Below are 24,033 nucleotides of genomic sequence, written 5' to 3' on the forward strand. Positions count from 1 at the left end.
TGTGCAATATATAGGGTAGCCTCTAATTCATATCTTAACTGTACAATATATAGGGTAGCCTCTAATTCATATCTTATTTGTATAATATATAGAGTAGGCTCTAATTCATATCTTATCTGTATAATATATAGAGTAGCCTCTAATTCATATCTTAACTGTACAATATATAGGGTAGCCTCTAATTCATATCTTATTTGTATAATATATAGGGTAGCCTCTAATTCATATCTTATCTGTACAATATATAGAGTAGTCTCTAATTCATATTTTATCTGTACAATATATATAGGGTAGCCTCTAATTCATATCTTATCTGTACAATATATAGGGTAGCCTCTAATTCATATCTTATCTGTACAATATATAGGGTAGCCTTTAATTCATATCTTATCTGTACAATATATAGGGTAGCCTCTAATTCATATTTTCTCTGTACAATATATAGGGTAGCCTCTAATTCATATCTTATCTGTATAATATATATAGGGTAGTCTCTAATTCATATCTTATCTGTATAATATATAGGGTAGCCTCTAATTCATATCTTATCTGTACAACATATAGGGTAGTCTCTAATTCATATCTTATCTGTATAATATATAGGGTAGCCTCTAATTCATATTTTATCTGTGCAATATATAGGGTAGCCTCTAATTCATATCTCATCTGTATAATATATAGGGTAGCCTCTAATTCATATCTTATCTGTATAATATATATAGAGTAGGCTCTAATTCATATCTTATCTGTATAATAAATAGGGTAGCCTCTAATTCATATCTTATCTGTACAATATATACACGTAGGGTAGCCTCTAATTCATATTTTATCTGTATAATATATAGGGTAGCCTCTAATTCATATCTTATCTGTACAATATGTAGGGTAGCCTCTAATTCATATCTTATCTGTACAATATATAGGGTAGGCTTGTTTCTATAGCTCATCATAAGTGTGCTAATCTACTTCTTGCTAAAGTTCTATGCAAGGATCTATATATCTTAGATACTGACAGACATATCTATAGCCTAAGATTCAGCCACATTGTTGGATGAACTAAAATGGCTAGAGACATCTCACATTTTGGTTTCTATGTTTAAAGGTGCTAATCATACGGAGAGTTTCTTTGACACGGCCATCAAAGCTGATCTTGTTCTATTCCTGCATCCCAAGGTAAGACGATTTCTTTGCTAATATGAGTTTTTTATACATTTCTGTATTTTGCGATGGAATAAGTGATCTCATATGGAGAGTTGTATCTGGTGAACATATGTTGCATCTACTAAATTCCTTATTGATTATCCTTATAAATTATTATTGCTGCTAAAAAGAAAATAATCACCTTCGGTAGTACGATTGTTCGATAAAAAAGATCACCTAGTCCATTGATCCACAATTAGTGAAACCTCCGTAGCTGTAATGCGTCTGACACGATTGGTCATTGCTAAGGAAAAGTTGCAATAAAAAATTAAGATTTTGTAAAGAGATTGTTAGCTCCTTGGTAGGCTATAAACATTTTCTATTGGCTCAATGCAGGCAGATGATGGTTTTCTTTTGTTTAGGTACAGAAATGATAGGCTAATTTATTATCTGCTGAGTTACCAGAAACGTTTTGTACGAGGCCTACTATAGTCGCACCATGCGGCCTTTTGCTATACACAAATGTTGTGCCGAGCCGCATTACTCAAATTGTGGTACACAAAGAGTTAAGAAATCATTCTACAAATGATGCTAGAGGTGCTAAATGCTAACTACACTTATGCAGATGTGTGTCAATGGACGGTGCAGTGATATGACCGAGTGCAACAAAGATGGTGTCATCACTGAAGGACATACATGTGTAAACTGGAGTATCACTGTAAGTGACACCCATTTCATGGGGGTTCTACTGTATTAGGCTCTGCGAGTAGTATACTTTGATGAAATGAGATAGTTTCTATTTGGTTGAACTTTTAAGGCTAATTTGAATGGTAATCATATTTATTGAGCAGTTTTCATATCTCTGTCTAAAAGAAAAGTTACTGGTATATTTTAAAAACTATTTAATTGACTTGAAAGTGAAGAGTTCATCTTTATGCTTGCTACATGGCTAATAATTTAAGGTTTGTATTCATCTGTAATACAGTAGACACTCCTGCAATATAAATAATCCGTTCCGAGAACGTTTACCTTATAGGGATTTTATGTTGAATACATGTTAATTGCTCAACCCGTTCCAAGATCATCCCAAACTCACCCTATTGGCTGTTCGAAAGGAAAAAGAACTAAAACTTTAATTAAATGACTACATACAGTAATCGGGGTGTTATTGGCTTGTATGGACAACCTTTTTTCTTATCACTTTCACATGTTTTAGGGTCCATGATTACAGCATATTTTACATTAGGTTAAGAGCAGCTCACACTTCAATGTCAATTAGAATGGTTTTTTTCTTTTTCTAGACAGCAAAAAAAGAAAAAAGAATGGTTTAAAATAAAGTAAAATAAAAAAATATATTCACTAACATAAGAGCGGTGTCAGTCTGTTCATCCGATTTTTCGAAGCCATGTTCCGAGCTTAGGATAAAAGTTTGGTTTTAATGAGACTCCGATTGGTGACATTCAGATTGGTAAACTGACGCTGTAACACATGCACCGATCGACCACCTTCAAGTATTTCTGAATAAATGTACACCTACTTACTATCTGTGCTTTATCAGTACGCCTGATGATCTCTTCCGGCATGCTAAACTGCGAGGCTATTAGGATATATAATAGAGATACCCGTATACATCGTATTCTCTCTCAAGTGCGGCAAGAGAGAACACAATATTTTAAAGGTAACTGAGGCTCTCTATTCAAATTGAATTTTAGAACTTCTACCGACTTGACGTTATACGTTATATGAAATTTTCTACAAAATATGAAGCCAAATTTAACATAAATTTGTATTTGTAACGTATTGTGGAATTTACGTTAGATGGGATTTATGTCATACGAGTGTCTACTGTATAATACTATTTTTCAATGCTTGTATCAAAAACAAGGAAGTAGGCTAACCCCTTTTAAAGTCGATGGCTGTCACTTGCCTGAAGTTTTGGGAATTATGGCTGTATTTTGTTAAGGGAGGATCTTTGGCAAGTTTGACTGCATTGACAGCCAAAAATGTAATTTTAGTTAATATTGTTCAAACATATCAAAGCGTAAAATTCAAATGTAGTTTTAATTTTTAAGTTTTGCTAATCTTAGCAGAAGAATTCAAATAGTATGATAGTTTTAATGCTAAAGGCATATTTTTAATGCCTTTACTACCAAACTTGTTGGGTATTTTCTCGTAATAAAAAACATCAAAGGTTCTTGTAACTTCTAGTAAGTGAAAACAAAGGCTTTTGACAAACTCAAAAAGATTACTTTTGCACATTGCATCCAGGAGCACACTAAATACTACCAACATTGATCAACCTTGACTAACCATGGTCAATTTGATAGCAACTCACAACATGTTGATCCAGTAAATCACTAGCCAGTAGATCAGTTTTCAAATTCTTAAGATTCTAATCTGAATACGTGTTTAGTGTACTCAAGGATTCAAATGTGAATACGTGTTTAGTTTTATCAAGACCAAAGATTTAGTTTACTCAAGACCCAATTTAGTTTAAACAAAAATATTACTGCAGGTAAGAAATGTTGATATGCTTCCCAAACTGTTTCTGCAGTTTTCCATATTGTATCAATACAGTGCTGTTGTATGACACTTGTAGGACATGTTTGAATGCATTGGAGGATTCCAAGTTATGATCCCACTGCTTGAGCAGCTTACTGTGGAAAAAGGCAAAGAAATTGACCACCACCTGGTTGATAAGGACTACAAAGGTTAGTGTAGGTGGTGCTTGTTTTCTTAATGCCATTGGAGGCAATGGAATGTATGCACAATGACATGCAATTAGCGCAATGAAAATATATGTTCAAGTGACTCCATTGATCACTGATCATTTAGTTTGGTCTGTTTAGTTACTACTGTGAGTACTATTAGTTTACTCAGTGGCTCCAATAAATATTGCTGTGAATGCCTTGAAAGTTGATGTAAGTTCGATTTTGTCCGTCCAGCTGTTCTATACTCATTTCTATGCATTTTTTGCAGAGAACTGCTTGTCAAGGTTTCTGGAGTTTTTGGGCAGTTATATGGAACATGCAAAAGAGAATGTGGTGCAGTTGCTATCATCTAACTCCATCCCTATTATCGGGGCTCTCCTACTAAAGGTGGGCACCTTGACCTGGCTCCACCATAGCATTTTCAATATAGCTACATGTATATTATAAGATTCTGGTTCACTGGCTGATAATCAAAATTGTCAAATTTTCTCAACGATACTTAATTGATTTGAATCTTTTTTCCTACTGCTACTAGTAATGCTAGTTCTATTAGGATGTGTCATTTTAAGACTAAATGTATGTCAGATAAGTAAGATATGACACACTATGTAACAATATGCCATCTTCTAGTAACAAACTGAGCAACACTGCCTGCTTATTTACTTATTTACAAAGCTGTAATGTTTTGAGAGGCTCTGAAAATTGTGGGTTGGAATTTTTTTTAGCGTCGTCGAATATTTGCTAAAACTTTCCAACGTCTGTTAAACAATTTGTAAGTTGAGCTGATCGTAGGTCTATGTTCAACTGTAATAAAATCATTTTCAAAATCATAAATTTTAGAATAAAAAGTTTAAAACTTTTAAAATAAAAAGAATAAAAATGGTTTTAGAATAAAATCATTAAGCAAAGCTAAAGAACGACCGATATTATAGAGTTTTTTAACAAAATAAGATGTAATGAATTCTGGAGCTAAATTTTAAACACAGTTTTGACAAGTAAATTGTACACGTTCTTTCAAGATTTGTTCTGTTACTGATTTATTAAATATAGTTTACATACTTGATAAACTATTATATGTAAAATATGTGAGATCGATAATATGATAAGTATAGTTTACATACTTAATGAAATGAATTTTATGAAGACTAGCCGTGAGTCCAGCAATGCCTATTATGTCTTTTCAATCGGCCGGCAAGTGGGTGTTTAAAGACTGAACTCCCACAAAATTCTAGTAGGTTTTTTAAGTATCAGTATTTTTCTATCATTTGCGATTGTTTTTAATGTTTGAGGTGATCTGATCGCCAGGATGTTTCAAGATTAAAATTGATAAAACACAACAGCTGATATCAATTATCGCGAGGATAACGGCTAGTGACATAATTTCGCACGTTTTTCCCTCTGAGCGTTTGAGCTGCAATCAGTTTTTTTCGATTTTAATCTTGAAACACCCTGGCAGTCAGATCACCTCAAACATCAAAAATAATCGCGAATGATAGAAGGTATTTTCTCATAAAATCTACTCAAATTCTGTGTAAGTTCATCTTTATGAGGTGTTTTAAAAAAATTTGTTTAAATCAAACTTATGTTTGCATCCCTTGCTTCACCGTCTACACATTTACATCCTTCACACCATTGGTACCCTTTGTATGTACCTTCTGGCACATACAAAGGCTGTCAATTACATGTTTTCTCAACTGCATACACAGTTCTTCATATAAGCCTGGTAAGGTACTGGTTAAATGCCTGGCATTTCACAGATAATAAAATAATTACCCGATGTATTTGAGTTGCTTACTTGATATACTAGTAAGCTAGTAGTCTATATAATAGACTATGATAATAGCCGTGTTTGAAGCCAGTGTTCGTAATCATAAACCGTGCTAGTAACAAACAATAGGAATTTCTCAAGTTCTTTGAAGTTTAGTTTTGAGACGTTAAGTACAGTTTTTAGACTTTATGTACAAACACACGCTAAGGTTAAATACTCACATTTTAATTTTAAGCATGAGTATCTTAACCAATGTAATGACTATGACCATTACTAATTCATTCCATCGCAAGTAGCTCAGGTCGATTAATGGGTAAGCTCACAACCTCGAGAACTGGAGGAGTCGAGTTCAAATCCAGTACGAAACTTGTATTTCATTCCTCTAGCTGTATCGCTGTAACTGAACAGACGAACAGACACTGAGATTTATTTATATAGGTAAGCAAGTATCCGAAAAAATAAACTGATTTCATATTTCCGGTACAGCTTAGTGCTTGGACGATATTACGATATTTCGGTATACCGTCGATACCACTTTCTGATACCAACAGTACCGAGTGTTTTTTTTGCCCATATCGGATATCGTCAATATTTGACGATATCGACGATAATATATATATTCTACTCGATTTGATACCCGATTCTTCAAAGAATTATACTGGTACATGATTCATTAGGGAGTTTTTCTCTCATGGCAGCGTTTTCTAACAGGTAAGATAACTCCAAATAACAAACCCGATATTTCGATATATTGTTTGGCTACTCTATCATATCGTACCGAAACGAATTTTTAATATCGTCCCAGCACTAGGACAGCTATAGATGGAAATTCTGTATTTTTATAACATGTAAACAAATTGAAAAAAACATTTGATTTTTGAAGTTATGTATCTATAACTATAATAGCATTAAGCTCGTCGAAGTTCGGAATTTTTTTTGTTTTCAACACACATATTTTCACAACAAAAATCCATGAATGCATTCATTGATGGCAATCATCCTTGATGCACGTGAAGGCGAACTCCAAAGTTTCCAATAAAATAGATTGTGGTGTCGTTATACATAAAACTAAAGTCCTAAGATTGCCACTCGAGCCCGGCATCACTTGCATCGGGGCTCCTTTCTCACATTTACTAAGCCGTAGATAACTCTTGGAGCTTTGGTCGTCGGCTCTTGTAAATCTCTCATCACCCAACAAATTGTTGATATCAGGAAAACAACCCTTATTATGGTGAAGATTATTCAACGCTTTTCAAAGGTGACTGATTATCCTAGTTGATAGTGTGTCCATTTAACCAATCTGAATGTCACTAGTTCAAGGTCGTACATAGCAAACTTTTATAAACACTTTAATTGCCGCCTTTATAATTTCTTCAGTGAGGCTGTTTCAAACAAGATTACAAGATCACAGTTTTATAATATAGTAGATGATATAATATTTATATAATTTCAGATAGCTGCGCATAATAGGTGTAAGATCCGCAGCCTTTCAGGTTCCTAAAAACTTGTTTCTGTAACAACTTATTAATAATTATATCAATTTACATAACTTCATAATATTTTTGTGACAGGTAGGCTATATTTAAGAAAGCTCTACAAAGACTGTCAGTTAGGAGAAATGAAGCCATAACAATACATGGATTATCAGTTATCCGAGTAGACAGGTAGTTGCCTGAATAACTTAAAGTTTGACTTACAACAAAATTTACTTCATAGTTATTTGGTATCTAAAGGTTCACCCTGTCTTACTCTGCTGTTTTGCAAGTTCTAAATATGTGGGAATGTGCCTACAAGCTCTTAAAAGCTCAAAAGCGAACAGTTACATAAAAGGGCCATAGGTTGGAATCCCTTATTTTGATGGCATATTCAACTTGATGTGGTTAAACTACGGCGGTTTCGTGATGGCGGCGATTAACTGTTCGTTTTTGAGTTTATAAGAGCTTGTAATCACATTTCCACATATTTTGAACCTGCAACACAGCAGAGTGAAATATGGTGAACCTTTTGATACCAAATAACTGTAATGTAAATTTTGTTGCTTTTAATGACAGTCATCTTGACCTACTCTAGTGTTTGTGTCCAGTTGTGATAATTTATTTCAAATTATTTCATTTAAAACAAAGTCATCCTTGTTTTAAATATTTTAGAGAAATGCTTAAAGATTGCAGATGTCACACCTCTTTTAAACGAGCTACACTTTCAGCATTTCTCTATTCAGGTGGATGTTCGGTTCATAGATGAGTTTACATTGATGGCTGTGCAGAATGCTCTGAGTGGAGCTGTCCGGCAGCACACGAACCTCTACAACTCAATCCTTCAGCATATCCTCTTGGACTTTAGAATATGGAATGCTTCTGAGAGGTGGGAGGTTAGAGTTGGTAAGTTTGACCTTGAGAGAGTTTGTGTTGGAGTAAAGGTGACCTTGAAAGAGTTTGTGATTGAGTGAAGGTGACCTTGAGAGAGCTTGCGTTGGAGCAAAGGTGATCTTGAAAGAGTTGGTGTAGGAGTAAAAGTGACCTTGAGAGAGTGTGGAGGAGTGAAAGTGACTTGAGAGAGTTTGTCTAGGAGTAAAACTAACATTGAGAGAGTTTGTGTTGGAGTAAAAGTGACCTTGAGAGAGTTTGTGTCGGAGTAAAAGTGACCTTGAGAGAGTTTGTCTAGGAGTAAAAGTGACCTTGAGAGAGTTTGTGTTGGAGTAAAAGTGACCTTGAGAGAGTTTGTGTAGGAGTACAAGTGACCTTGAGAGAGTTTGTCTAGGAGTAAAAGTGACCTTGAGAGAGTTTGAGTAGGAGTACAAGTGACCTTGAGAGAGTTTGTCTAGGAGTAAAAGTGACCTTGAGAGAGTTTGTGTTGGAGTAAAAGGGACCTTGGGAGAGTCCGTTTAGAAGTAAAAGTGTTCAGAGGATGAGAGAACTAGACGTGATGAATCAGACATTGTCAACAATCATCACTAACAATTGAAAGCTAAGTTTAAAGCTCAATGTTCAGAGTATTTGAGCAATAAATTAGAAACCGTATAATAATATGGTAGAAATAAGGCCCTAAACAATCATGTCTTTGTAAATCATGGCAAACACTGAGTGACGGTGAGTATTAGACTTCATTTACATTATTATACCCAAGTAATAATGTAACAATGAGCTCTATTCTTGGGTATAATAATGTAATTAATGTGTCATAAAACTAGCTGCATAGGCTGACCATCTTAGTGGTCAGCCTATGCAGACTTCCTAGTTTATGACACATTAGCTGTACTACCCGGCGTGGCTGGATAATAAAAGGGTCTTCAATACAAAAAATTGATTTGTATTTAACGTATAACAAAATTTGCCATGCCAACTTTCAGACTACATATCATAAGAAAAGTGTTTTGCGTAGTTAAAATAAATACAGAGTAAAAATAGAAACAACTGTAAAGGTTTTAAAACTTTGTCAAACAACTGTAACTTTCAAACTTCGTATCATGAGGAAAATATTTGTGCCGGTCAAATGATATGAAAAAGAACTATAACAGGGTTTAAAAGTAAATGTGAAATAATTAGCAAGTAATAGCTCAATTAAATATGTTCTGCTACGATTACAATAAAACATTATTATTCAGTAGTGATACAATTACATGTAATATGAACTGAGAAAACAAAATAAAAATCTTGAATATGTTGAATGATAATAACAATTTTTGCATAGAAGTGTGTGTATAAAAATGGTTGCTGTTCCAGCAGAAGCTATCCATCAAAACTTTGAATACGACGATACTGGTACCTCTTGATTTTGTTACAAATGTGAAAATGAGATATTGTACTGTATTGAATGTCGAGGTGTTTCCTACGGAGATAATACAATTGTTCGCGTGAAAAGAATTTGCCTTGACCGCGGATATAACAATTGAACCTCACAAATAACCGAAAATATAAGTTCAAGAAAACACAAAAAGCATCGTGTTTCATAGAGTTAATAAAATTTAGAGTTAAAAATACTACGTCATTTAGCGTGTGCAACGTGTAACGTTATAACGTGTGCAAACGTTTTTGGTATATGATAATGCCTGTGATCAATACGCCTTGTATAGCTCAGCGGTAGAGTGTGTGGTTCTTAAACTTGTGGTTGCAATTACTCCGAGTTCCATGATAATGGGGAATTTTAAATTCAAGGACTTTAATAGCTATAGATGGACGCACGGACACACGGTTACACAGACAAACTTTGAGAGATATATTTTATGACACATTAATAAGAGGTTTCATAGCTCAGGGTAAATACAATATTGAGTGTAGATACAATATTCAGTGTTACTCCCTGGATCCGGCGCATCCCTAAACACACCAGTAACAGCCCCCTCTAGATGATGCTTTAGAGGCTTACATATCTATACTTGGTTAGGAACATAATTGTATTTCTAATACTTTGGTCTAGACTCACCTGATATAATTAGATGTCAATTTGTACAGTTTACTGCATTTCTCTGCAACGCAGACTAGCTTTTGTACGGTTCATGCGCTTGTATGTGTAATGTATTCTATATATTCATACCAGCGCACGCTCAGGATGTCAACAACATCATCACAGTCAAGCATGCTAATTCTGGACAAGAATTCTTCAGGAGTAAATTTGGAGTTCAGTTCATCTTGGATACAATTAGACAATTCTATTGGTAAGTTGTTTCTCCCCCATGTACATGTTAAAATTCATTTTTGGCTGGAGATGAATCCAGCTTATCTTAATGGCATGGTTAGTACTTATTTATCTTTGTCTTTGAATTATGTGTTTAATATTATGTGACCGATCTGCTTGAATCGTCTAACTAATCTGTTTGAAAAACCTGCATAACACTTACTTTTTTACTATGACAGTGTGACTACGGAAATTTTTGAATTCAAAATTCAGCTGGCTTGTAAATTAGAGTACGTTTATGAGGATTGTCTTACTTGAGCATCTCTTGCTAATATAACAGACATTTGGTTCTTGCTAGTGTGTAATGCGCGTCATCCCACAGCCTTTGATAACTAGTTTATAAAAGTCTATTTTATCTACTCTCTAGCTCCAAATCATCGAGTATCGAGCATGACATCAAGTCGATCCGTGCAGCATTGTTCGACATCATCAAGTTCTATGTGCGAAAGAATATAGAGAAAGGGGAAGTGCAGGCTATTCTCCTATTCATACATTCCGTTAGAGATGATAATGTGGTATGTATTTAGGCTCTCTAATTATAACTAAAGTCGCTGCTCTGCAGACTTACTCCGTCTCTGAACTTACCTGCCCTTTTTGCTTGCCTTTACTGTCTCTGAAGATAAGACGAGTTTCTACATTTAGGTAAAGGAACAGTCAAACCATATCTTACGGTCACCCTAAAGCTGTATTTACACAAAATTTCTGTAGATTTCATCAGAAGGTATCGTGTTTTTTATCATTTGTGATTTTTTTATGTTTGAGCAGATCTGATTGCCAGGATGTTTCAAGATTAAATTCAATAAAACTTCGATCAATAAGGCTATTACAACGCTCGAATCAATCAAAAGTGTGATTGCAACATCTATAATTTCGAAGAGACCGACAGAATAGAGATACCTAATGCTTCAACTTGAACGTAACAGCCGATATCAATTATCACAGCAATAACAACGAGTGCCGTCATTTCTTACATATCTTCCTTCTGAGTGTTTTGATCACCATCAAGTTTTATCAATTTTAATCGTGAAACAATGGAAAAACCCATTGCAGGGTTGGCTGGGAAACACCTCTGGAGTGTTGTCACAAAATTTCAGGTTGCTATGACGATGCGTTCTCACGTGAGCTAACGATATGTCAAGGTCTGTCATGTTCTTCCGTCGTTTTTTAACAAATTTATCGTCATGTCTAATCAATCGGAACAGCGTATTTGCATTAAATTTTGTGCGAAATTAGGGAAAACAAGTACTCATACAGTTGAAATGTTAACTATTGCTTTTGAAGATGCTGGTTTAAAGAAAACACAAATTTTTGAGTGGTACAAACGTTTTTGTGAAGGTAGAGACGGCACTGAAGATGACGCGAGGTCTGGCAGACCAGGGTCGGCAAGAACCTGCGCGTAAATTGAGAGTGTGAGGTCACTAGTCATGCCAGATCGACGTTTAACCATTAGAGATATCTGGAGAGACTGGACTTAGTTTTGGAACTGTCCAAAAAGTTTTAACTGACAATTTAAATGATTTTTTAACAATTTAAACGAGTCGCAGCAAAGTTCGTGCCAAGCTTGCTAACTGATGATCAAAACGAGCTCAGGATGCACGCTTGCAACGATTTTAAGGAAGCTTTCAGGAATGATCAAAACTTTATTTTAAAGGTCGTAATATCCTTGTTTTTCCTAATTTCACACAAAATTTAATGCAAATGCGCTGTTCTGGTTTATTAGACATGACGATATTTTTTTTTTTAAAGTGACAGAAGCACCTGACAGGCCTTGACATATCGTCGGCTCACGTGAGAACGCGTTGTCATAGCAGCTTGAAATTTGGTGACAACACTCCAGAGGTGTTTCCCAGCCAACGCTGCAATGGGTTTTTCCATCGTGCAAATATGCACGAGTATACAACTCCATTCCGGAAACTTTTGGATCAGACCTCGTATATATAATTCACCAATCGGGTGAAATAGCTCTAAACAAATCACAGAAACTTGGCCACCCAACCCCATCGATGTTAGTAAAACGGCAGCAGACGTTCGTTATGAACTTTGCATGCCAAAGCAAGGTCATTGGTAGGACTGCACGCTATAATGTTACTATCTTATGTGGTTAGGTGCTGGAGGCTGTGGGAATGCTGCAAGAGCTCCTTGATAACCCATTCAACATTCAGCTTCATCTCAAGATGTGTGAGGATGATGGAGCCATTCTCCTTTACCACTTGCTAGTCAATCCTGGGCCATACTCTCACAACCGAAGGAGATGCGTCTCTCTTGCGGTCAAGCAGGCTGTTTTGAAGGTAACAACAGATTTTCCTTTTTTTCGTATGAGTTATGGTGAAATGTTCCTGCCTCAATCGCTTTGCCTCTCTTATCTGTCTACCTGCTTTGCTTTGTGTCTAATCAGCTACAATTTTAGTGTTTCAGATCCAGATATTTGTCTCGCATTTATAGTCCAAACTATCAGATCTTGATTCAGGGAAAAGCATTGTTTGGCTTGTACCTTTTCTGCATGTAACATCAGAATTTGAAGTAATTAAATAGTTTATACCGACAGCAGTTACATCAACATTGTCAAAAGATAACACCCTAGTGGTATGCCTTACCTCATAACCCTCTACACAATATATGCTTAACTCAAGAGCCTAGAGTATTTGTTTACATTCCTAGGTGCAGCTGACTCTGCTCTCTACTTCGTCAGTTGCTCCAATTCCAAGGAAGCTCCTGGGACTGGACTGTCGTATGGGGGGCCTCACTATCCAACTCGACCCACTAAACCCTCCAAATGACACACTAACTCTTGCGCTAATGGACATAGCATGCGGTAGCCTTTGTTTCTATATAAATAGCCGACACTTGCTTATAGTCACTCTGTGTTGCATACGTAGGGTAGATTATTTTTCAAGAATTAGATAATCAGCAACATATGAGAATTTCATATCTTGCCCTGTGCTAGATCAGACATGGACAGTCTTTCTTTGTTACAGACAAAGAGTTGCCCTTCCTCGCATTTGGCAATTTTTTGCTGGATGATCTGCTCCATTATCTTTATCAATAGAAGAAACTCATAATTTTTACAGATATTTCCTTTAAGATGAGATCTCATCAACCAACCAGGATGCACAGTGATTTTTTCACATATTTTAGTAATTGCGCCCATCACGCCAAGTGAAAACTACAAGGTCGCAAACCTACATCAGCCCTATATTTTATTCACACAGTAGATAAAATGTAGCATATTTATTGTTAGTCAGTTTAGATAAAAACAAATGTATTCAATAATTCTAATATTCACTTTGTCAGACTGCTTTTGTTGACACCAGCAGAAATGATGAAGCAAATTTTGGTGAAGAAACCGTTCTTGGGCATAACCCTCACATAACTAGGTGGTGATCAGAATTAATTAGTCCAGCAGCTTGTTTCCTTATGCTAGTCATTAGTTTGAAAGAATGGTAATCTTTTAATTTGCTTTTACTTCTTTGAATCTTGTTCTAATTTATGTTGACTTCCACAGTATAAAACTGCAGCTTTCAAAAATCTGTGATGTACTGAGTGCACCAAAAGTGACATCACTTTGTATAATATGCAGCAGTATAGTTAACTCACCATCAGTGCTTCTGTTTGTGATATTGTCTGATTACCTTATAGATTTGGTTCCTAATGTTCCCAACATTATTGATGTCATCTCACTCTGCCATCGCGCCGCCCCTCCAACTAAGTTGGCCATTGCATCAAAGGTATAGCTTGTCGCATCTCATTTATGGAAGTCTAGTCAAACTACATGTATACACATAGTTTATTACAATGTTTATAGTCACAAGTCTACTCACACTCATCTATTGTATCAGTTATAGTCACAAGTCTACTCACACTCAACTATTGTATTAGTTATATTCACATGTTTAGTCAGAATCATCTATTGTCTTTTGACATTATATAGAGCAGGACAGCCTGTATTTTGCTACTACACAGTGTATAGGTTAGTACAACCATGTATTATATTACTAGATAATATATAGGTTATTGCAGTCACGTATTACCTTGTTCGTCTAGAGTACTAGACTATCATGTCAACACTAGGCATTGAATGAATGAAAGGATTTATCTTTTCATATCTTGTGGGATTCTAATTCACTGTTAATAGCTCTATAAATACATTTGTGTAATTTCATGAAGTAATTTGTCATCTAACAGATGTTAATGATTTAGTTCAACAATGACTAACTGATAGCCCCTAACTATGTCTCATCATCATTAGTGCCTAACTAGATGACTCTGTTTACCATTAGTGCTGTTTTTACAATTTTACCATGGTAAGTTTTCGTTTTGCTGCTTCCAGCGCAAACAATAATCCATAGCATTTTTTCAACTTTAGCTCCATGACACTCTGGCTGACAACCCGATCTCTCTAACGACCATAGTTACCCTGAAGGGCTGGCAAGAGTGCATATGTCGATTACTCAAGAGACGTGACAGAACGGAAAAAGACTCGAGGCTAGCATCTATGCATCTAGCCACTCCATCCACTCCATCCACTGAAGAGGTCAGCGTTCTTCCAAACGGCTCATTTTGTTCTATGTTGATACTATCCTGATTTCCTCTAAAAGTTGCTCACTTCTATCAACAAGTATTCAATAATATTAGCTTTTCTGTGTATTATAATAGTATGTATAGTATAATATGTACACTATACCTTGTATGGTATTAATAGTACAGTTTGGATACTCTAGTGTGCAATATGTACACTATAGTTTGTATAGCATTTATAATCCCACGAGCAAACGAGCGGATCGAAGTGTGGGAGTTTTTATGATAAATGCATGTGCACACAACTTACGAAAATTATTCATCAACAATGAGACGAACCCTTGGCTAGAAATTTCATCAACAAATTTAAGCATCGGAATTTAAAGTCGTTAAAGTATAATAACGATACAAAACACATTTAAACCTATTTAAATATGTTACCAAGTCTTTGTAAACCTCCGATAATATCTTAAAACTTACCCATCTGATCGGATTATACACAAATAGATTAATTTGAACGAAAATTGCCACAAAAAGCTTGAAAAGCTCGGTTTAATAAAAGTTAAGACCGAAAATTGAAACGCCAATAAAGCCGTGCGACAGATAGTAGAACTATTTAGCAGTGCGCATTTCACGAGAAAACCGTGTTCATTTCATCAGTCTATGGCATTTTTTACTTGTAATCGAATTTATTCGAAGGTTTCTGTAATAAACGTAGACCGTTTGAGGCGTAGACCGATTTACAGATACGAAATTGTGGTACACAGTTTATCAGCCTATGTTTTTTGTCCAATCACCGAAGGTTTCATTTTTTGAAACGTTAGCCAAAATTCTTTACAACTTATGTACAAGCTAGGGCCGAACTACAACGCCCCTTCATGACGAGAACATTTTTTATTTTGCTACAGTTTTATACGCGTGAATGCTCCAACTCGCTTTCTGTTAAAGATCGCTTATCAAAACCATTCTACATTCAACGCAACCAACTTTCAAACTGTGTATAGTACACAGTAGCTTGCCATTTTACTTCTAATTTTGCATTTCAGAGTTATAATAAACATATTTCTTTATTGTTGTTGAATTACATACATTACAGTAAATTAGGTCTACAGCTTTATAACACTTTTATAACAGCTTTTATTTTGCTGCAGTTTGCAGAAATCTTCGAGACGCGTAAACGCTCATAGGTTTTCTATTATTGCTGTATTACTATATTAACAATATTGGTTATTTTAATAATATCAGTGCATTTTACTTATAATATTGGCCAACATTGCATTTCTCCTATTGCAAGGGAGAGATATAAACGTGTAATATTTTCCTTTCATTGTTGTTGTTTGTCATGACCAAACACTTTTTAAATAAATTTTCTAAAAACCTATATAAATACCACAACTTCTCGATATTGCTACCTATGACGTTTTGAAATGTAAACAAAATTGTGTATTGGTTTTCTATTATTACTATATTAATAAAATTGATTATTCTAAGAATATCAGTGCATTTTACTTCTAATATTGGCCAATATCGCATTTCTCCTATTGCAGGGGGAAAATATAAACATCTTTTCCATTCATTATTGCTGTTTGTTGTATATAATAACACCCACACCCAGTACATTACAGCTACCATTGCAGTTATCCTATTGCACTGCAAAGCCATTTGATTGCTAATATTGCATTTCTCAACCATCAGTACCCTTTATTTTTTGCCAATATCTCTGGCCATCTCTTTGGTCGTGGGCTGTATGACAGTGGAATTTCTAGTATAATATGTATATTGTAGTGTGTATACTCTAGTATGTATAGTGGGTGTAGTATGGTATGTATAGTAATAGTATGTCTAGTATACTATACATACTATGGTATGTATAGTATTGTAAGTATAACTTACACAAACTAAGCGTTGACTACTATATGTTCTATTAAAGATGTTTCTAACCCAATTGCTGACTGCTAAGTATTATATAGAAATTGCACAGAAAGTCTGACAAATATTGTCGACTGTATGTTATATAGCAACCTATTTTATCAATACTTTCATTGTTTTCGATGTTCATATTTCGTAACTTATGCAGTATTTGTCATGTTCATTTTTTTTGGGTTAAAATCAAGAGTTGTTCCCCCGTCTGTTTTTTGGTGATATTTTTAGGTTCATCTTAACTAACCATTGTTTGAAAGCGTTGTCAACAGTTTTGTAATTGGCCCAGTTCAAGGCAAGGTTTTAATCTGATCTAAATTGTTAGATGATTAAAGCTTTTTGCACAACCTTTATGATATTTCATCAGTGTATGCACATGTAAACTTACATATTCCAATTTACATACTTTCACAGACTTAACATCGTAATCATATATGAATCTTTTTGACAGTACGTGATGATCTCAGATCAGGGAGAAGAAGTAGGAGAAGTATTTGTAGTGAGTATAGCATCTACGCTTTTCTTCTTTCTATCTATTTTATTAGCAGATATATGATAAACAACTTCATAAAACTATAAACACAATCAAATGACTGGCCAAGTAATAGTAAAATATGTGTCTACATTATAGCCAGTTACATGAGAACAGTTGCTTCAAATGAACTGAAATTGAGCGATTCTGCATTAAAAGTTTAGTGTTACCGGAAAGTGGCCTAATAAAAATTTAGAAGCATGCGGTTAGATATAACATCTTACAGTCTTAAAACATCATTGCAGTTTTTATTATAGAAGTAGTCTGACTGATAAAACTCACTCTAGCAAAAAATTTGCTATATAATTGCCCTAATCCGGTCCAAGCCCTACAAAACTCTGACATACTATTTCTATAAATCGTAAATAATGATTAAAATCCGTAACAATAACATAATAGAATTATATTACTACATAATAAATAAAATAAAGTACACATGAGGAGTTCATTTCCAAAACCAGTTATTTCCGATTTTAGCATTTTTCACAAACAAGAAAATTTTGTATACTCAATATTGTTATGTATAATTGGCACAGTTTTTAGCTAATTTTCAAGAAAAATGACAAAGCAAGCTTATACTTTCTTTTTGTTCAACAATTTTGTCAAGAACCATGGTAAACAGCCAACAGACTTCTGCATTTTTTTTCAAAAGCAGTTATTTCCAGAAATAACTGCTTTTGACATGAAAGAATCAGCGACCCGTGATTTAAACGATAAGTCTTAGATAATAGTCTGACTTTAACCACAGCTTTAGGTGAACTAATAATTAATGCGCACTAGTTACAAGCGGTGACCCAACATGTTATATACAATAATATCTCGAAAATAAAAACATACCGTATATCGTTTTACTGTAAAACGCATCTTATTTAGAAAGAAATTCTCTACAAGATATGTATAAAATTGTTTAGTAAATCTCACTCTCACAACTTTTTTTTGCGTTGAACAAATGGGGTGTGTTTCTTATATCTATGAAAATAACGATCTGGTTTTGCCATTTTGAAAAATAATTAAAAATGAAATTGTTAAGCCAAAATTTTTTTATTGGTTGCACGTGGTTGGCAGTAAGGTTGTTTAAGACATCATTTGATTAGTCTAGCTAATGTTTGGGTCTTGTAATGAAAAGAAAAGTGACACCCTATTGATAAGGCGATCCATCGACTTATGGTCTGTACTTATATTACTTTGCAAGCCGATAAATTGGCTTGCGAAAGAGGCAATGGCAAAAATAGTAGTAGATTACTACTACTAGCACCAGTTAACTTTTGTACTAAACACAAAAAACATGCATTTTTTTATGTGATTGTTTCATTTTTCTTTGCCTTCTGCAATTTAGTTAAATTTTGGTTTCAAGCCAATTTTACAGTAAAAGGTTTAAATTAATTACCTTCTACATTCTCTTTGTTCTTTTTAGCAGGTCGGGTTATTTGCACAGGTTCTTCCAAAAAGTCATTTAATGTTGCTACAGTAGAATTACTTGCTAAAGATGCATCCATCATGAAAGCACAGGAAGTGGAGAGATAGTTTGCATAACTAAGTCAATGAATCAAAAAGTTGACCTAGTTTTACAACAACCAATTGAAAAGAAAGCACAAAAATAACTGCTTTTGGAATGAAACCCAATAGGAAATAACTGGTTTGGAACAAAACCAAGATTTTAGTGGGTGAAATGTATGAGAAATAATTAGTTTAGGAACAAAAACTCCATTGAACAAGGTACTCATATTGTTAGAGTATAATTTAAGATTAAAAAGTCAAAAAGTGCCAAAAATGGAAATAACTGGCTTTGGAAATGAACTCTTCACATGGAAAGAAGAAAGAACAAAGGAATAACAAATAATCAACTATGAATGAATGGTATCAACTATGAATGGTATATTTGTTTACCTTCGGTGTTGGCTGATTAGACTAATTGAGCAAAGAGCGGGGGGGGGGGGGGGGAGGGAGTTGGCAGTCAGAGAGGGCAACAAACCACTGACGGTTGAGAGAGATAATGTACGAGTGAGAAATTGCCATGAAATCACGAATTAACACAGATGCTTGTCATTTACTGACACTCTCTAGCGAATGGTACTGAGTGAGATGCATCGTACATATTCAATGAAAACAGGCCAACATACGAAACAAACAAAAGAGTCAAAATACAGAAGGCCTTTCGATATTGCGTATCTAGAAACATCCTTCGTAAGTTGCCGCAATAATTTTATGAAAAGACTTCATAACTTGAAATTTTGTATGTGGAGTGTTTTGTAAATACTGCAGAGTTTTTGCTGTATATCATCTTGATCACCTACAAACAATTAAACTCTGGTTACTGAATGTTGAAATGTATGAAGATATTTCAACATGATTCATATGTTGAATCATATTATGAAAAGAAATGATTCATATGTTGAATCATATTATGAAAAGGAATGATTCATACGTTGAATCATCCGCAAAGAAATGATTCATATGTTGAATCATGTTATGAAAAGGAATGATTCATATGTTGAATCATGAAAAGGAATGATACATATGTTGAATCATATTATGAAAAGGAATGATTCATATGTTGAATCATATTATGAAAAGGAATGATTCATATGTTGAATCACATTATGAAAAGGAATGATTCATATGTTGAATCATATTATGAAGAGGAATGATTCATATGTTAAATCATGTTATGAAAAGAAATTCTTCATATGTTGAATCATATTACGAAAAGGAATGATTCATATATTTTTTATGCATATAATTTAAAAATATTCTAGTAAAATTACATAAACTAAAAGTACTTAAAAGTACTATAAAAGTGCATACAAACTTTTTATATAATTGATCAGCTATATACAAGTCAGAGTTTCAAGTTGGTCCTGCAAGAGCTAATGTGTCTTTTGGCCAAGAACTTTATCTGAATGTCTCTGTCTGTGACGCTCCTTTTTCTACAGTAATTTCTCGTTGAGGTCTCAACTGTAGACACTGATGAACAGAACACACTATAATTATTTAGTAACTTTTGGTAACATGCATTTTATTAAGGCTAAATTAAGATATTTTAACTGTTATTCACAGAATCAAAATTTTTGTTCAAATCTGATTCTGTGAAAATAAGTTTGAACAAAAAATACAAATTGTTTCGTGTCCACTGTACAGTTGTCCGCTGTAACAAACTGTACAGTTGTCCGCTGTAACAAACTGTACAGTTGTCCGCTGTAACAAACTGTACAGTTGTCCGCTGTAACAAACTGTACAGTTGTCCGCTGTAACAAACTGTACAGTTGTCCGCTGTAACAAACTGTACAGTTGTCCGCTGTAACAAACTGTACAGTTGTCCGCTGTAACAAACTGTACAGTTGTCCGCTGTAACTCGACAACAAACTTTAGTTCTTAGATGTGAACAATATTTATTGGTTGTTTTGGAACCATAATAACTTTATTGAATGCAACATCTTTATCTGTTTTGTTTGTCCGAGTTTTTTTCTGAGAGGTTAATTTCGTAATCTCATTTTTCATGTCTTAATTTAAGGATAAGCTTCATAGACTCTCCTCTTTACCTTCTGCCTCAAGTCAAGATGCAGATGAGGAATCATTCAGTCTACCTTTCTCAAACGCCTCATCAGGTTTGTCTCCATTTGTTAGTTTTTTCTAGAATGTCCTTTTCAATAGGTTTTATATAATTGACGCAGATATATATAATTTTGAGTATTCTCACTTTTTAGGTGTTTTTCAGTTTTTTCTTATGGATTTGCAGAATTTGCAACTAATTAGCCTAAAGGTATATACACACTAGGCGATATTTAGAGCGATATCGCGCTGCGTGGCGCTAATCTGCGCTAGAATTCACCCAGCGTGCTCATCCAAAGCGATAACGCTAGACTTTCTCTGCACAACTTTATCGCTAGCGAGATGCATTTCGATTGGTTGGATTTTACCAGAATGCAATTTTATGGCGGGTAATTATTTCTTATCGATGTTCACCAACGTGCAGCAGCGACAATTTGCTATTTTGTTAATATTGAAACATCTTCAGAACGAGCACTGACTTGTTCATAAATTTAATAATAGCACGCCCAGTCATGTGCACCATAACAAACAAAAATTACAAAAAAATCCAAGTTGAAAACCAACATTTGGAATCAATCGTTGCACAGGTTGACCATCTTGAGAACGGTAAATATTTAATACATTAGGCCTGAATATAAAAAACCACTACAAAATAAAATACGTATAAAAATAGTGAAAAATATTACAGTTAAAAATGCAATAATCGTTTTTCTTATGTCTCCTTGTAGTGTAGGCAGTGTACAATCCGTGAAAGTGAGATAGGTTTAATAACAAATGCGTAAGTTGTTTACGTTGTCGCCTAGACGGCGCCATATTGACTGACCTAAATTTATTAACAACTCCGAAGAAACTAATGATACGGAATTTTATTGGCAGTTTGTGGGCGTGCCCATTATATCGCTTGCTAGTGAATCGCTCAAGTGTGTTTATGCACACGCTAGCGATATCTCCGCCCTCCTCATGACGCTCGCGATAAAATCGCCTAGTGTGTTTACACCTTAAGGATTCGTAATACAGTCAGAAACATGGATATTTCATGAGTTGTGTCAATCTCTCAATCAAGGTGAAGCCCACCCTGTCAACTGTTCAGAACAGGGTGTTGTTTAGATTTTCTTCGGTTGGTGATCAAGATGAGGCTGAAAATCTACTGCTGGTAATGAAATGCATTGATTGAGCCATTGCAAAGTAGTCGTTCCAAAACAATCTAATTATCAACAATTGAAAGTAATATAATGGTCAAATGCTTTTGGACATCCATCCAAATGGAGAGCCATTTTAGTTTTCAGTGTTTTATTAATGCCTCTAAACTGCAATTGTATGCGATATGCATACAATTGCATGCAGGTATGATGGGCTACTCAAAACTTGCGCTAAATTATTCAACAGAAAAAAACTCCAAAAGGTATTAGAATGGACAACGTATTGGAAGTTGAGTTGGAGTATTGAATCTTATAAAAGCTTTCATCTGAATAGTTATTCCAAATCCGTTTCAGCAGATACTAATCTGGTATAAAATAATCTTTCTATTTTTGTGAACCTGAAGTTTATACACAAATTATCAAATACGTAGGTTATTTTTTAGCAGAATCGGACTGCTGCATGCCTACAGCGAAGTAGACTACTAACTTTAAAATGAAGAACAATTTGTTTGTTTTGTTTGTATTATTCGTTAACAAGCTCTGGCAATAGACAAAATGTTATCTGTTCACCTTACAGATGGGATGTCAGGACAAGCAACTGAGATGCACAGCTGTGGGTCAGAGTGCACTGACTGTGAGGTAGTGCAGCAGCTCCAGCAGAAGGTGTTCGAGATTCACTGCAAACTTTTGTGGAATGGACTTATAGGATCGTCTGACGACATCTGGAAGGTTGGCTATAGTTTCTGTATTCAACGACAGCAATCATCAGTTTGCTTGATTCTTCTCCTCAATCGTTAGAAAACCTATTGTCCGATAGCATGACACCCTTCTTCTGTCTAAGTGACACCCTTTCTCTGTCTATGTAACACCCTTCCTCTGTCTATATGACACCCTTCCTCTAAGTGACACCCTTCCTCTGTCTATGTGACACCCTTCCTCTAAGTGACACCCTTCCTCTGTCTATGTGACACCCTTCCTCTGTCTAAGTGACACCCTTCCTCTGTCTATGTAATACCATTCCTCTGTCTAAGTGACACCCTTCCTCTGTCCCAGTGACACCCTTCGTCTGTCTATGTAACACCCTTCCTCTGTCTATGTGACACCCTTCCTCTGTCTAAGTGACACCCTTCCTCTGTCCAAGTGACACTCTTCCTCTGTCCAAGTGACACCCTTCCTCTGTCTAAGTGACACCATTTTTCATTCAGTGTGACACATTTCTTCCGTCAGTGGACACCCTTCATCACTCAGTCTTACACCCTTCCATAGTTCATGTTACACCTTTTTGGTTCATATGAAACATTACTCAGCCAGCAGGACATATTTCTCAGTGAGACACCCTCTGTGATTTAACGTCACACCATTTCCCAGTGGTTGTGACTCCCTCATGAAGTATGATAGCCATCCTTAGCTCTATTTGGCTGTCATGTGAAGTAAGGGTTATATCTTTTGTGTATGAATATATGCATCATACGAATTAAAATGCTTGCTGTTTGACTACTGTACGTAATTCTTACAGAAGCATTCTATGGGAAGCGGAGAAGACAACTGAAAGTCTAATATCTCAGTGAATATATTCTGTTCATATCTATTCACCTTTATGAGTGCATATCAGTTGACTTGTCCGTACCTTCATGTTACTCAAAACACCTTGAATTGTTCTAACTGTAATTGTACAGGTTTAATGTGACAAATAACTTCAACGATTTGCTCGTGTATTTGTATGTCCATCAAGCTTGAAGTCTGAGTGGTCCTGAAAAGACATAACAGTTGAATATCAAGTTTGTTACTTGTTTCAATTGGTTTATGTGTATTTTTAGGAAAGACTGAAGGTTTTCCACAGCTTGAAGAGCACGCAAGGGCTTTACTATATAGAAACGACGAGCTATAGCAGGCTTCTGATAGAGTACATGCTGAGCGAGTGTTGCGCTGTCGTCACCGACTACGGTATGCTCAGCCAATGCCACTTTGTCTCGTCGTTACATATTTAATTATGCAAAGATTGTAAGAGTTAGGATATTGGAAAATACAACAAGGTATTGTAGTAGCATTTTTGGAAGTTGGTGTAACATAACAAACCATATGATGTTG

General features: G+C 35.1%; 1 protein-coding gene across 1 annotated transcript in view; it reads left to right on the forward strand.

Annotated features, from left to right (window-relative positions):
- LOC137389702 (neurobeachin-like protein 1) overlaps positions 1 to 24,033 on the forward strand; it is a 78,010-nt gene that overhangs the window by 21,657 nt on the left and 32,320 nt on the right. The window contains exons 13-27 of the mRNA XM_068075779.1: positions 1,103 to 1,173; positions 1,766 to 1,858; positions 3,740 to 3,851; positions 4,120 to 4,238; positions 7,838 to 7,997; positions 10,153 to 10,270; positions 10,658 to 10,805; positions 12,396 to 12,578; positions 12,949 to 13,102; positions 13,927 to 14,015; positions 14,654 to 14,821; positions 17,177 to 17,224; positions 20,769 to 20,862; positions 22,523 to 22,674; positions 23,763 to 23,889. Coding sequence (XP_067931880.1) covers positions 1,103 to 1,173; positions 1,766 to 1,858; positions 3,740 to 3,851; positions 4,120 to 4,238; positions 7,838 to 7,997; positions 10,153 to 10,270; positions 10,658 to 10,805; positions 12,396 to 12,578; positions 12,949 to 13,102; positions 13,927 to 14,015; positions 14,654 to 14,821; positions 17,177 to 17,224; positions 20,769 to 20,862; positions 22,523 to 22,674; positions 23,763 to 23,889 — 1,836 coding nt within the window. The remainder of the gene's footprint in view (positions 1 to 1,102; positions 1,174 to 1,765; positions 1,859 to 3,739; positions 3,852 to 4,119; positions 4,239 to 7,837; positions 7,998 to 10,152; positions 10,271 to 10,657; positions 10,806 to 12,395; positions 12,579 to 12,948; positions 13,103 to 13,926; positions 14,016 to 14,653; positions 14,822 to 17,176; positions 17,225 to 20,768; positions 20,863 to 22,522; positions 22,675 to 23,762; positions 23,890 to 24,033) is intronic.

Source organism: Watersipora subatra, chromosome 3, assembly GCF_963576615.1.
Source record: "Watersipora subatra chromosome 3, tzWatSuba1.1, whole genome shotgun sequence".
Taxonomy (NCBI): Eukaryota; Metazoa; Bryozoa; class Gymnolaemata; order Cheilostomatida; family Watersiporidae; genus Watersipora; species Watersipora subatra.